General features: G+C 32.3%; 1 protein-coding gene and 1 long non-coding RNA gene across 2 annotated transcripts; both read right to left on the bottom strand.

Annotated features, from left to right (window-relative positions):
* Positions 1–10,820: 10,820 nt before the first annotated feature.
* LOC145952411 (ERBB-3 BINDING PROTEIN 1-like) lies at positions 10,821–12,259 on the bottom strand. Its single transcript, XM_083064769.1, has 5 exons — positions 12,211–12,259; positions 11,672–11,728; positions 11,331–11,511; positions 11,054–11,207; positions 10,821–10,880 (listed from the first exon to the last, which is right to left on the bottom strand). The coding sequence occupies exons 1-5, from the start codon at positions 12,257–12,259 to the stop codon at positions 10,836–10,838; spliced, it is 486 nt and encodes a 161-aa protein (XP_082920895.1). The 3' UTR covers positions 10,821–10,835.
* A 94-nt stretch (positions 12,260–12,353) lies between these two features.
* Positions 12,354–13,393, bottom strand: LOC145952836 (uncharacterized). Its single transcript, XR_014430328.1, has 3 exons — positions 13,336–13,393; positions 13,015–13,124; positions 12,354–12,796 (listed from the first exon to the last, which is right to left on the bottom strand). It is a non-coding gene; the product is annotated as an uncharacterized LOC145952836 (long non-coding RNA).
* Positions 13,394–15,331: the final 1,938 nt, after the last annotated feature.

Consider the following 15,331-nt stretch of genomic DNA (forward strand, 5'->3'; position numbering starts at 1 on the left):
GATTTTGATGATACCAAAGAAATTGTAGAAAATAAGAGGTCAAGTTAAAGCAAGGAGATCAAGAAACAAAAATCTCAAAGTATTTTAGATAAGTCTTGTCAACCTAGCTTTATATGTAAAAAGAAATCTTTAGAAATATTGCATAAGATTCTTGACCATTTAAAATAAAGAATTTCAAAGAAAACCCAATAATATAATCTTTTTTTTTATATATAAATAAGGTTTTGAAAATAGAAGTTTTCTATATCTTAAGTTTTAATAAGGTAATTATTGTTTTCAGAGTCTGGTAATCGATTACAAGAACATGTAATCGATTATCAGAGAATAAAACTCATATGTTCAAAATTCACTTATTAAAACGTGCTCTGGTAATCAATTACTCATTCCTTGTAATTGATTACCAGAAGATAAAATTTCAAAATTTGAATTTAAATTATACAACGTTCCAAACATTTTGAAATTAAACCATTGTAATCGATTACCAAGTCATGTAATCGATTACCAGAGCCTATTTTCTGGAAAACTTTAGAAAGTCACAACTCTTCATGAAAAGTCATGACCTAAGAAACAATCATCTATAAATACCAATAATTTTTCAGGGAAATGTTACGAACTCTATTGTGAAAATTATCTTTACAAATCACTTGGCCAAAATCATTTGCAAACATTATCTAAAGAGTTCTACTAGATCAACAAAGTGTAAAATCCACTCTTCAAAAGAGAGTTGTTCTACGTTATTCAATTCATCTATTGATCTGTAAAGGAGAAAGTGTTGTTCTCCTTGTTGGTCTGTGATTCTCAACACGAGGAAAGGGAATTCCTAGGTGTTGGAGAATTTGAGTTTTGTAAAAGTTACAAGCATAGTGAAAATCTCAAGTGGGAGACTTGAGGACTGGATGTAGGCAAGGTTGGTCGAACCAGTATAAAATCAAGTTTGCAATTCTTTTTCCCTATAATTTTAATTTTTTGTGTGAAGTTTTTGCATCATTACATTCAATTTGTTTATGATATTGAATTTATAAGAAAGAAGTTAGAAAAACATATAAAGAGAAGAAAAATTAGATAACTTAATTCACCCCCCCTCCTCTTAAGTTATACGAGGCTACTTGACTAACAAGTGGTATCAAGAGCAGGTTTCTTGTATAAGGCTTAAAAGCTTCAAGAATTGAAATGGCCTCATCAAATTTTTTATTTCCTGAAGGAAACTCTATTAATAGACCTCCTATATTCAATGGTGAAGGGTATCATTATTGGAAATCTAGGATGCAAATTTTTATAGAAGCCATAGACTTAAACATATGGGATGCTATTGAAAATGGTCCTTTCATTCCCACTATTGTAGTAGGTCATGAAATAAAAGATTTGCCCAAAGATCAATGGAGTGAAGATGATAGAAGAAAGGTTCAACATAACTTAAAAGCCAAAAATATAATCACTTTTGCTTTAGGAATTGATAAATATTTTAGAATTTCAAATTGTAAAAGTGCTAAAGAAATGTGGGATACACTTAACACATGAAGGCACTAATGATGTGAAAAGATCTAGGATAAACACTCTCACTCATGAATATGAATTATTTAGAATGAATCAAAATGAAAGCATACAAGACATGCAAAAGAGATTTACACATATAATTAATCATCTTGCATCTCTAGGAAAAGTGTTTCCTAATGAAGATCTTATTAACAAAGTTTTGAGATGTTTGAGTAGGGAATGGCAACTGAAAGTGACTGCAATTGTTGAATCAAAAGATCTGACAACCATATCTCTTGCCTTATTGTTCGAAAAACTTCAAGAACATGAAATGGAATTAATGAGACTAAATCAAAATGAGGAAAGTGATAAAAGAAAGAAAGGGATAGCACTCAAAACATCATCATCTATTCAATAAGAAGATGAGAAAGAAGAAAATATTGAGGAAGATGATTTAGAAGATGATGAGGATTTCAGCCTCTTTATAAAGAGATTCAACAAATTCCTTAGAAACAAAGGAAACCGAAAAAGATTCAACTTCAACAATAAAAGAAAAGGAGAAGACTCTTCATCAACCCCAAAATGCTATGAGTGTAATCAACCAGGACATTTGAGATTAGAATGTCCAATCTATAAAAGAAAGATGGAAAAATCTAATAAGAAAAGTTTCAAAGAAAAGAAGGGGAAGAAAACCTATATCACTTGGGAAGAAAATGACAGATTCTACAAGTGACTCTGAAAATGAAGTTATAAATTTGGGACTTATGGCCAATGACTACGAAAGTGAAGAAGAGGTAACATCTTCTAACAATGATATCTCAATCTCATTTGATGAACTTCAAGATGCATTCAATGATTTACATAAAGAATCATTTAAACTTGCAAAATTAGTATCATCGTATAAGAAAAAAATTTCAAAATTAGAAAACGAGATTTCAAAATTAAATAATGAATTAGATAATCTCAAAACTGAAATTAAGATGATTAATTCTAAAAATGAAAAACATGAAACTAAAACTAAGTTAGATACTAATAAAGCAAATCATCCATGTTCAACTTGCAATAAATTTAAGGAAGAAATTAGTAATTTAAGAAAGACTCTTGCAAAATTTACGAATGGAAGAAATAATTTAGGTATAATATTAGGAAAGCAAAAATGTGTGTTTGATAAGACAGGATTAGGATATAATCCTCAAAAACAACAGAAGAAGTACAAAAATTTCTTTGTTCCCACACAAGTTACTAGTTTTCCTTTAATAACATGTTTTTATTGTGGGAAGAAAGGTCATAATTCTTCAACTTGCTATATTAGAAAGAATTTTAACAATCTCAAGAATATGGTGTGGATTCCAAAAGGTTCTTCTGTTAATACTAACATTAAGGACCCAAAGAAAACTTGAGTACCTAAATCAACCCTTTCTTTGTCTTGAAGGATTCCACAACCAAACTTGGTACATTGATAGTGGATGTTCCAAGCACATGACAGGAGATATTTCAAAATTTATTAACTTCACTCCTAAGAGAAGTGGACATGTGACCTATGGAGACAACAATAGAGGAAAAATACTTGGCATTGGAAAAATTGGTACAAATTTCTCAACCTCCATAGAAAATGTTTTACTTGTAGAAGGTCTTAAACATAGTCTATTAAGTGTTAGCCAACTTTGTGATAAAGGTTTTTCAGTATCCTTTGATTCACAAAAATGTCTAATTGAACACAAAAATGATAAAAAAAAAGTTAAGATAGTGGGATTTAGAATTAACAATGTATATAAAATAAAAATAGAAAATAATCTTAAACATTCTCAATGCCTCATGAGTAAAAATGATGAATCTTGGTTATGGCATAAAAGAATTGCTCACATAAACATGGAACACTTAAATAAATTAATCTCAAAAGATTTAGTAATAGGATTACCAAAAATTAAATTTGAGAAAAATAAATTATGTGATGCTTGCCAAAAAGGAAAACAAGTAAAAGTATCTTTCAAACCAAAGAATATAGTTACAACCACAAGACCCTTAGAACTCTTGCATATGGACTTGTTTGGACCTTCTAGAACTATGAGCTTTGGTGGAAGTTACTATGGTCTTGTCTTAGTGGATGATTTCTCTAGGTACACTTGGACCTTATTTCTTGCTAATAAAAGTGATACATTTGGTGTCTTTAGAAAATTTGCTAAACTAATTCAAAATAAGAAAAACCTTAAGATTGTCTCCATTAGAAGTGATCATGGAAAAGAGTTTGAAAATAAAGATTTTGATTTATTTTGTGAAGAAAATGGAATTGAACATAACTGTTCTGCACCTAGAACTCCATAACAAAATGGGGTAGTAGAAAGAAAGAATAGATCATTAGAAGAATTAGCAAGAACAATGCTTAATGATTCAAAACTCTCCAAATATTTTTGGGCAGAAGCTGTCAACACTGCATGCTATACTATGAATAGAGCCTTGATTAGACCTATTCTTAAGAAAACTCCTTATGACACTACAAGAAAAATCAGCATTATCTACGGAAAAAATCCGTAGATAATGATGAAAATCCGGATAACTGATAATTATCTACGTTAAAAAATCCGTAGATAATAAGGTCGTAGATAACGTTATCTACGGAAAATTTTCCGTGGATAACGTTATCTACAAATTTTATCTACGGATATACAATTTATCTACAGATGAGTTTATCTACGGAAATTTCCGTAGATAACTTATCTACAGAAATTTCTGTAGATAAGTTACCTACGGAAATTTTCGTAGATAAATTATCTACGGAAATTTTCGTAGATAAGTTACCTACGGAAATTGATGGCATCCTTACTTGCATGAACTTGAGATGATGAGCAAGGAGGAGGACGCCTTCTCCAAGGATCAAGTTCTTCAAAGGTGGACCAAGGTTTTAGGGTGGATGATGATGGGATGGACGAAAATGAAGGTTGGGTAGAAGGTGTTTGAGGAAATGCTTGAGAATGGTACTCTAGGGTTGGCTCACTTCATGATGATGAAGGCCACTTCTAGGGTTGTTTCTCTCAAGGTGGAGATGGTAGGGTTTGGCCGAAAATAGCCAAGGGTGACTAAGGAAAGATATAAAGGCACTAAAGGCTCTCTTTATATTCAATATCCAAAGTATTTACAAGGTGTGGGGTGTTGGGTATTTATAGGAGGGGAGGCATCTAGGGTTGCATTTGGAGTAGGCAAATGCATTCCAAATGAAATGCAAATGAACCCTATATGCAACTTAGTGGCCAAGGATGGAATCTTTGGGTTTAGATTGGCTATATCTAGGTGCATGATAAGACCATGCAACCTTTGCCCTACACTTGGGCCTAAGCCTTTCTAACACCAAAAATAGATCCAATGAACACCAAAAAAATGCGTCACCCTTCTAGTTAACACCCTAGCCCAAAATTAAAACCCTAATCATCTAGAGCACCCCATAATACAAGGGTAAAAAGGGAAATACAAGGGAAAATAAATTCTAAGTCCTAAACACCCCAAAATACAAGGGTAAAATTGGAAATATAAGTAAAATAAATTCTATGATTAAAAAGAACTTAAGAGCTAAGGTCCAAAAGTGGCCTCACTAACCCATTCCTCTTGCCTCCTTTAATATATCACCTCTTGGTCTTCTCGGCCTTAGTGTTATTCCATCATTCCCTCCCTCTTGAAAAGGATTTGACCTCAAATCAAGAGGTTCCTCATGGTGGGCATCATATCCAACAAAAACATAAAAATAAGCATTAGAGGTAATAGTATATGATAGAAATGGAAAGTGTATCCTAAGAGGCGTTCTACTAAAAATGCTAAAAAGATTGTCTAAATTAAAAGAACTAGACTTTCTAATGTTAAGGATAGGATCCTCCCCACGGTGAAGTCTAGGTGTATAACTAAAACCTAAAAAGGTAAAAAGACTAAAACTATCGCACACTAATGTATTAGTCCTAAAAACTAAAATATCTTGTTGGAAGTGCCCAATGTAATGACCTAGGTATGTATTGGAAAATAAAGAAAACTTAACTAAAAAATTATCTAAACAACTTAGTATTGCATAATTTGTTAGATACATATGAGAAAAAGGTGTTAAGAGGAGTCTAGGAAACTCATATAATCTAAGTTTGTCTTGTAGGAAAGTATTCAAGTTAAGTTCAAATAAGTTTGAACTTCCTTCAAGATCAAAAATAGAAGATACAACACCATGAGATGTATCCAACAAACCATACAAACCAAAAGTTGGGTGCTTTATGAAGAAAACTAAAGTAGAAAGAGTCTTAAAGAAAGAAGGCTTATCTTCCTTGGGCACCACCAAGGAAGTAGCACAAGAAGTGGGACTAAGGTAAGTCCACTTCTTCTTCACTAAATCTTGAAGTTGAGATTCTTTTTCTTTAAAAAGGATTTGTTTTTGAATCTCCACTTCATGACTAGTGGCAACGTGAGAGAAAGAGTTAAGGTCTTGATGAATGAAGAAAGTCTTTTTAAAATCATTTTCAATGGGAAAGTGACTCTCTTCAAGCATAAGCCCTTTGAAAGAAACATTATCCTCCTTACTCTTCTCTAAGAGTGTTGGTTGTTGTTTTTCATTTTCTAGCCACTCTTTAACTTTCTCTATACTTTTCTTTATTTTTTCTTTCTTTTATATTTTCTTTTCTTTTTCTTTCCTTCTAAGTTCCTCCTCTCTTGTTGTATTTTCTTGCTCATGCATACTCTTAGGAACTCTAACTTCTTTGCCTTTTTGAGATCTAGTTGGAACAATCCTAGGTTGGGATCCACTAGTTTCTCTCCTCTCAACTAATTTTGCAAGTAGTTGTTTTATTTCCTCATTATTTTTTTCAAACTCTTTTTCTTTTCTTCTCAATTCTTCCTCTCCTTTTATATTTTCCTCTTCTTTTTTTCTTAGGTACTCTTTGAGTTGCCTAATTTCTTCCCTAACACTAGACCTAGTACTACAAGAGTTATGACCATGGACACTAGAATGATCACTCATCTTTGATCCAAAAAGGTTTTCACAAAGTGTTTTCAAAAAGGTTTGAAAAAGTTTTCACAAAGAGTGAGTGATAAAAGGGTTTTCACAAAAAAGGATTTTCAAGGTGCAAGATAGGTATGAAAAGGCCTAAGTGTACAAAGTGAACTATCAAGGGAGGTGGACTACTAAGAATCACTTAAAAACCAAGCCTTTTCAAGTAAAAATCACTAAGCCTTTTCACACTTTTCTCACAAAAACAATTTTCACAATACTAAGGTGTGTGATGTGCACGCCCCCCTAGTAGGCAAATGAAGCCTTCTAAACGAAACAAATAAACAATGTAAAGTCCTAGGCAAATATACTACCAAAGCTTTAAAGCATGCAAAGGAAAGCACTTAAAGCATATGCTAGTCGGTTTCCTAGGTGAAGGTTTTCAAATCACCTTCAAACTACACGAAACTACCACCAAATTGAAAAGGTTTAAAAATGGCCAATTACAAACCAAAAATGAATGAAACCAAGGCCAAAAACACAAGAGGCCGAAATTTAACAAGAAAGAAATAAGTAGAAAAAAAAAAGGAAGTCTCCAAGTCTTCAATTCTCCACCCCTTCACAATGAACACCCAATGTTAGTCTTGAAATGGTGCTTGCACTCTTTGAATTGGTGTGATCCTCCAAAGTTCCTTGAACTCCAATCGGATAACCCCTCCACTCAATCCACCAAGAAAGTGTGTAGTGTTTTAGAAGTTTTCCCCACCTAGATCAAGAAGAAAACACAACCCAAGAGTACAAGAGGCCAAGAAAGAAAAACTAAAAACGCACAATTAAGAAAAGGCTAAACTCAAATGGAATTTATGAGACAAACTTAAGAGTAGAAGAAAGACTCAAAAACTGAAATTAAGGCACATTAATAAAAGGAAAGCACACAAAAGAGTAATTCCTAGAATGGCACTAGAATAGAATTTAGCAAGTAGGCTTAAAAGAAAAATTATGCACTTAACATGTTTGATTTATTGTCTCATTCGGCCATTAAGTATTGTCCAATGGTCCAAGAATTAACTCCAAGTGCTATGGTATGAAAGTTGGTCCAAAACTCCACAAGTCTAGCAAAGTTTCCCTTTTTCTTGTTTTTGGTTTCTTTGTTCTATTTGGGCTTGTCCAAGTCTTGGCTTTTTTTTTTTTGTTCAAAGTCCAGCCACTTTTCTCTTTTTTTTTTGAATTTTATACTTCCTTTGCTTGGGTTTTACACTTGTTTTTGGTGGTTTTGTTAGCAACTTTTTGGAGTATTCTTTTAGCAACTTACACTAGCTCAACGAGACAAAATTTGAGTGTTTTTCTTAAGTTTTTAATAGCCCACGTCCAGCAGCAAAGATAGGCATATTGAAATCAATTTCACACTCAAATTATCAAACATCATGTAGGCATACAAGTTCACCAAGGAATACACAAAAAATTGGCCGAAAATTTGAAGTAAGTATGTGTAAAGGAATTAATCACACATGATATTTTAAGTGATGTAGAACATGCTAGAACTAATTAGCATGCATGATTGACTCTCTAAAGCACATCAAGGACTCACGGCCATTTTATCAAACAAGTGGCATGCATGTCATTTTTTGTTCATTTCAAAGGCTAAGCATAAAAAACTTGGAATTTCTTTCAAGGTAGTTCAAAGAGACAAGCTTATGACAAAACCGGATGGATTAAAAAAATAAAAACATTAATGTATAACATGCAGCCCAAAATTTCCAGCAACTCAAAAATTTAAAGAAAAAAGCAAGAACCTAAATAAGAAAGCCTAAAATGCCAAGATGATTCACAAAGAACATATGGTATGAATCAACACATGAGAAGAGATTTATGGATCATCAAAATATGGCAATTAAGATGATTCATTTAGGCACACTTAGGAGACATGTAAGGAAGACATGACATGACCGAATAATTTTAGAGATAAAGAGATTGTTACCCTTGAAGAACCAAGGCTCTAGATACCACTTGATGGCATCCTTACTTGCATGAACTTGAGATGATGAGCAAGGAGGAGGACGCCTTCTCCAAGGATCAAGTTCTTCAAAGGTGGACCAAGGTTTTAGGGTGGATGATGATGGGATGGACGAAAATGAAGGTTGGGTAGAAGGTGTTTGAGGAAATGCTTGAGAATGGTACTCTAGGGTTGGCTCACTTCATGATGATGAAGGCCACTTCTAGGGTTGTTTCTCTCAAGGTGGAGATGGTAGGGTTTGGCCGAAAATAGCCAAGGGTGACTAAGGAAAGATATAAAGGCACTAAAGGCTCTCTTTATATTCAATATCCAAAGTATTTACAAGGTGTGGGGTGTTGGGTATTTATAGGAGGGGAGGCATCTAGGGTTGCATTTGGAGTAGGCAAATGCATTCCAAATGAAATGCAAATGAACCCTATATGCAACTTGGTGGCCATGGATGGAATCTTTGGGTTTAGATTGGCTATATCTAGGTGCATGATAAGACTATGCAACCTTTGCCCTACACTTGGGCCTAAGCCTTTCTAACACCAAAAATAGATCCAATGAACACCAAAAAAATGCGTCACGCTTCTAGTTAACACCCTAGCCCAAAATTAAAACCCTAATCATCTAGAGCACCCCATAATACAAGGGTAAAAAGGGAAATACAAGGGAAAATAAATTCTAAGTCCTAAACACCCCAAAATACAAGGGTAAAATTGGAAATATAAGTAAAATAAATTCTATGATTAAAAAGAACTTAAGAGCTAAGGTCCAAAAGTGGCCTCACTAACCCATTCCTCTTGCCTCCTTTAATATATCACCTCTTGGTCTTCTCGGCCTTAGTGTTATTCCATCAGAAATTTCCGTAGATAAGTTACCTACGAAACTTTTCATAGAAAACTTATCTATCTTAAAAAGTAAAAATTATACGTCAAACACGACACCAGTGGACTATCTATCTTCTTTGAGGTTCCAATTCCAGATGGAAATCCATTAGTGTGTCAACCCCGTAGAAAAGGGAAGCAATATTCCTTTCTCGAATTGGTCACATTTCAAAAACAAATAAACAACACAAATAACCACAACTAATCCCCACAACTAATCCCCTTTCAATTCAATTCAATTTCAATCACGCTATTTCACCACAACTTATATTATAAAATTATTATTTTACTTAAATCACAGTTTAAAACTACACACAATATTAGTTACAATTATTATATAAAAATTCTTAATTCTTTAATACTATAACTATACTGCAAAATCATTAAATATGAGAGGCATTAGATTCCAATGAAAAATTCAAAACTCCAAATAAGATGCAACCATGCACCAAGAATAGTTTGAGTGGCTCTGGTGATGATTTTGAATGTCAGAAGAGATTTTAGAGTCATCACAGCCTAATTTTTGAACAGCAAGTCCATAAAGATACATAGCAGTGTACGTAGTGCTTACACTTGCACATGTCCCATACATACATTTCATAACTCTAAAACTTAGATTCTACCTCCATAACTGCTGACGCATATCAATCATACTAATACTATATTCAGACACTTTCTATATAATCAATTCCCAGCCTTAGAATTACTGTCAAAAGTTGAAAAAGTTATTTTCTACTTTGACTTTAAGTGATTTTATTATTGATTTTAATCGAATAGAAAATTAATTCAAAAACTCATGCTATATATGCAGACTTCATTACCTTTCTGGTATTACTTATCAAAATTAAAAAAGAAGTCTAAAGTAATCATTAGCATAACAAACTAGTTCCAGTAGAGAGGGTGGGGGAGTGCATGCATGCTTCAAACCTGCCTATGTGAAATTAGACGAGGCAGAGGAGAGGCAAGTATATATAAATTCTTAGAAGAATGAATGCTGATGCATCAAATATATAAAAAACTATTTTCAGAATTTAAAGTGTGAACGATGGAAACTATATACAATTTCACTATTGATTTGATTCAAACAATCAACATATTGTTAACCACTAAATTACTTAGCTAGTTCAATTCATTGCACGCCAGCTAACAAAACCAAAACCATAGAAATTTTAAGAATAAAAAAGTCATACCTAACTAGCAATCAAAGTACGTAATGCACACTATAAACCAAATCAAGATAATTTTAGAAGAAAGTGGAACACTGGATAGAAATATGAGATATCCAGCCAAAAAATTATTGAAACAATTTCAATCAAAACAAAAATATCAAGTCTTTTTGATGAAAATGCATGATATCATTTAAAATGAAGATAAAAGAACAATACAGACATCAAGAGGAGTTCCCAAGATTAATGATGTGTTTAATCGGCAAGACAACACATGAAAAATAATGAATGACCTCTATCAGTGTAACTATGACAATAAAGCTTCATTGGAGTATATCCATAGCCATGATACTTTTCATCATTTAGAGATCAAAATCCACAAGGCACACATTTAGGCAAAGAAACCCCTTCAAACAATACACATGAAGCAACCTAATTTTACTAAGCTGGATTGCTTATATAGTGATGACCTTATACCTATCTACCAAACATACAATTAATAGAGGCAACATGTTGAAAATTCCAAATCAAATCATACAAAAATTCAAATACAGGGGAAAAAATCCTGAAAATTGATTACCTTTTTTCCCGGCCTAACAAGCCTCAAGGCCACCTCAGCAGCAGTATTTGCAGCAGCAATAACATCAGTTGCCCTTCCTGTGACAGGACCTTCCTGAAGAACATCAGTGTGAGCCACAGCCGCGATGAAACCATCTATATGACAAGCCAAATCACTACAAACAACCAAAGAAACTACCATCAGCTTCCCAATAATAGCGAAAAACACAAATTTCATTCCCCCATCACTCATAACAAAATTCCTACTGAGAAAAAAAAACCATGCTCAAAAATGTTACATTTTCAATATATCACCTTCTTCCAACACTGTCTCGTCACTGGCTAGTGGAGAGAAATGGCAGACCACATTGTTTACAGATAAGCAAGTTGGGAAAGCAACACCTCTCTCAATCTTCCTCTTCACGTTCTTGTACATATTTCCAGTTTGTTTGTACACACACATAAAACAAACTCTATAAGCTATAATCCAAAAATATTAAAAATAAATAAATAAACAAAACAGCAATTCCGTATGCATATATGAACATGTATGTTAAAAAATATCACAATTCACAAATAATTCTCCTTCATATATAAATAATAAAACCTTACTCTCTAATATATGAATCCCCTTTCTCACAAATGTCCACAGCTTTGGCCTTAGGTTTACATTCTGAAATAACTAACTTCAAGGCCTCTGCAAAATCATAAACAGACAAACAATAAAAGGTGAAAAAAAATGAAATCATCAATAAAACCAAAAATGCAAATAAAAAAGGTGTCCTTCATCAAGATTCCAGAAAAAAAAAAATCATCCAAGATACGAAATTAAAAATAAAAATTCTTGAGAAAGATAGATGCTTTCATCTCAAATAATCACTTGTGTCATAGGTATGATTCTTGAGTTATGAGGGAGGGAGAGAACAGAAATTGATTCAATAAGACCATGCTTTGAATTTGGAGCTAGTAAAATATTCAACAAATAAAGAAATTTTCCCAAAGAAATGCAAGTAAGGACTGGTGTCCTACAATAAGAGAAAACATTAGAAATTACATTTCCATTTAGCCGAGAGAAATAAAAAACATTAGTTCTTCAATAGAACCCATGATCTATTAAGACAATATATAAATAAGCCTTTACTAATTTATTGACTTATTTGAGTTTATTAAGCAACAAACCTCCAAGTACTTTCGGCTCTAGTGAAGAAGAATGTGAGAAGCCTGCCATTTGACTGTTGAAACAAGAACAACAGAAGGTGATATGCAATCTAATTTGATAAAAAATAAACAACAGAAGTTATGATCAGTAATCTGCTACTTGCTTTGATAAAAGCATTTTTTAATTCCTTCAAGACAAGAAAAGCAAGGAATAAGCTGTCTTAACTTGAACTAAAAGGAAGAAACAACTCTGAAACCATCAAATTATGAACAATGATCAACATATTTGTCGATCATAAGACATGTTGGCATTTTATCATTAGAACAAGCATATAAAAGAGCCATTTGAAACAAACCGTGAATGTCAATCACAGAATTTCAAGATGAAAACAAGAATTGACAGAATCAAGAGGGGTTTGGTTTCTTGAGCGAGCATGATGCTTTAAAAGCCTCAATCTGTGAATGACATTTGACATAGTCTCCCTTATTCTCTTCCAAACACTTCTTCAAAGCCTCAACATCACATGATGATATTATTTTCTTCACACTGCTGCCATCCCCTGCTTTCTGATCCATAATCTCACTTAAGAATACACTGGTTCTGCTTCTGCATTTTACATCAAATACCAACTAATTAAATCAAAATAACCGTATCACAGACAAAAAAATAAAAAAAGACTAAATTTTGGAATTAAATAACAGCACAGCATAAGCATCAAGTAATCTAGTCCATTGTTATGTCACTTGAATTGCTTAAAAATAGAAAAAATAGAATTTGTAGTGAAGGAGGAAGAAAAATAGAAAGAATGATGCAAAAATCCTGACCTTTGACCTTGAACTGCTTCTCGACCATAATGGTCTTAACTCCAAATCTGAATCAGCATGTATTATACCTCATGGCAAGCCTTTCAACTCTAAGAGGTTACAGGATATGCCTGTACCAACAGTTATAAAAAATGAATCCAAGTTTCAAAATCATTTTTGACAAGAATTTGTGAACACACAGGTTCATCACAAATTTTGAAAGCAATCATTGCCATCATTTACTATAAAGAGAAGAGCGTTTGTAAATAATAGAAGATCTAATCTGAAAAAAAGAGAATCAAAAAGCTACTTGGTCTAGTAATCTAACTTCAAAGATTTTACCTTTGGTTCTCCCCGGAAACTTCAAGACCTCGGCATCAGTATCGACCTCATAATGGTGCATCACCTCCTTCTCACGAAACTCTAACAAGGGAATGAGAGCTTCGCCCACACACCCACATCATCACTATAATCAGATTTGGAAGATCGAAGACGAAAGAGACAAAAAAAAAAGGATTTTGTTGAAAAGGTACGCTATGAGGTCGCGATGCTCGTCCCCCGCCGTCGGCGAGCGACACGACGAGCCCTGTGGAAGCTTTCATTGGCCTGGAGGAGGTGGACACTGCAGTGGAGCCTATGTCGAAGGACATGAAGGGGATGCCGGAGTTCGGTTGGAACGGTGGATTGGGCACGCGCTGTTTCTGGAGGTTTTGGGCTGGCACGGCGGGGTTTCTAGCAGAGGGGAAAGCCACCGACGGGACTTTGAACTCTTTATTAGCCGTCACATTGATAGGAAGAATTAGGGTTTTGAGAAGGTTCAGGGGGTTTCATTCTGAGAGTTGACAGAGTAGCAAACACAAATGACGCTGTCAATTTTTTGAAAATTAAAATTTTAAAATATATTTATTTTTCAGAATTGTGTGTCATTTTAGTTTGTGTTATATGGAATTTTAAATTAATAAGTAAATTTTTTTTTAATTGGTTATCTAATTAATGAAAATTTTTAATTTCATTCATTATTTTAATAAATACTAATTAAATAAAAATATCATTTCAATTTTAAACATATTTTATTAATGATGTTATGCAAATTTAAAAACTATAATTAAAATAATATTGTATGAATAAAATTATTTTAAATTAAAACCATTTTTTTATATATTTGAATCTATATCATGTTAGGGATGAAAATAAGTTAATCCATACTTGGAATATACATATCTGATTTATTATTTATTATGAATTTTTTATAGGTCTAACCTTTTTAAAAATTTAGTCTATCCTAATAAAAGTCTATTATATATTAATGATATTAATAAATTTAAATTTTTAAAAAAATTAACAAATTTATTTTCAAATATATTATTACGAGTATTTTTTAATTTACGTGATAAAAATATGTTTTTCCTCGTTATCATTAAACAGGTTTCCTGTAAACATGATCAAAACATTCTTATTTTGTCTCTTTCTCATAAACAGGTTTTTCGTAGGAACCTATAGAGCACTTTAATACATATCAAAACATGATCATTCTCAAAATCAACCACATATCTACACATCACATCCAACAAGAAGCCCAACAGAATAATCAGAAGACAAAACAGAAAACGTTCATATGTTGTCTGTTCCTAGAAGCATACATCAGGCAAGGAATTGGGGGTCAATCCTACTATCCAACAATTATTCCCACACCCCGAGCGAAGTTTCTCACTCCCCCTTACTTGGATAAGCAGAAGGCGAAGCTAAAGTAGAACGTTTCAAATCCGGAACGGCCCGTCATGGACTCAAAAGAAATTTAATATTAAATCAAAATATTATATAAATCATAACTAAAATTATAATAAATATTCTGATATTAAATTTATTATATATTAAAATTAATTACATATTTGTATCAAAGAAATTGCTCTAGATTTTAGATTTTATTTATTATGTTTTATAATAAATAAAATCCAATATTAAATCAAAAGATTATAACAATCATAACTCAAATCGTAAATATCTTTCATAATCAAAAGAAATCCAATATTAAATGAAAAGATAATAAAAATTATAACTAAAATATTTATAAATTTTCTAATATTAAATTTAGTATATATTAAAATTAATTAATTAAATATTTGTATTTAAGAAATTGTTACAAATTTTAGATATATATTTTAAAGTTTTTATTTTATTAAATTAATTAAAAATTAATTATATTTTATCACTTTTTAATCAAGTGAGTTTAAAATTCTAAAATATATTTTAATTAAAAATAATTTTTTGGTAAATACGGTAACTAAAAAGTATTATAATAAATTATTAAATTAAAAAAAATAAATTTTATAATGATTAT

This window comes from Cajanus cajan, chromosome 10, assembly GCF_000230855.2.
Source record: "Cajanus cajan strain Asha chromosome 10, NIPB_CcT2T_4, whole genome shotgun sequence".
In the NCBI taxonomy this organism is placed as follows: Eukaryota; Viridiplantae; Streptophyta; class Magnoliopsida; order Fabales; family Fabaceae; genus Cajanus; species Cajanus cajan.

Excerpts from the sequence above, each read along its gene's own strand:
- LOC145952411 (XM_083064769.1), bottom strand. The coding sequence starts at position 12,259 with ATGGCAGGCTTCTCACATTCTTCTTCACTAGAGCCGAAAGTACTTGGA. Across the intron at positions 11,208-11,330 it reads GAAGGTGATATATTGAAAAT|TGATTTGGCTTGTCATATAG; the intron begins GTAACATTTTTG and ends GGTTGTTTGTAG. Across the intron at positions 10,881-11,053 it reads TTGTTAGGCCGGGAAAAAAG|GGGTTTCTTTGCCTAAATGT; the intron begins GTAATCAATTTT and ends TATTGTTTGAAG.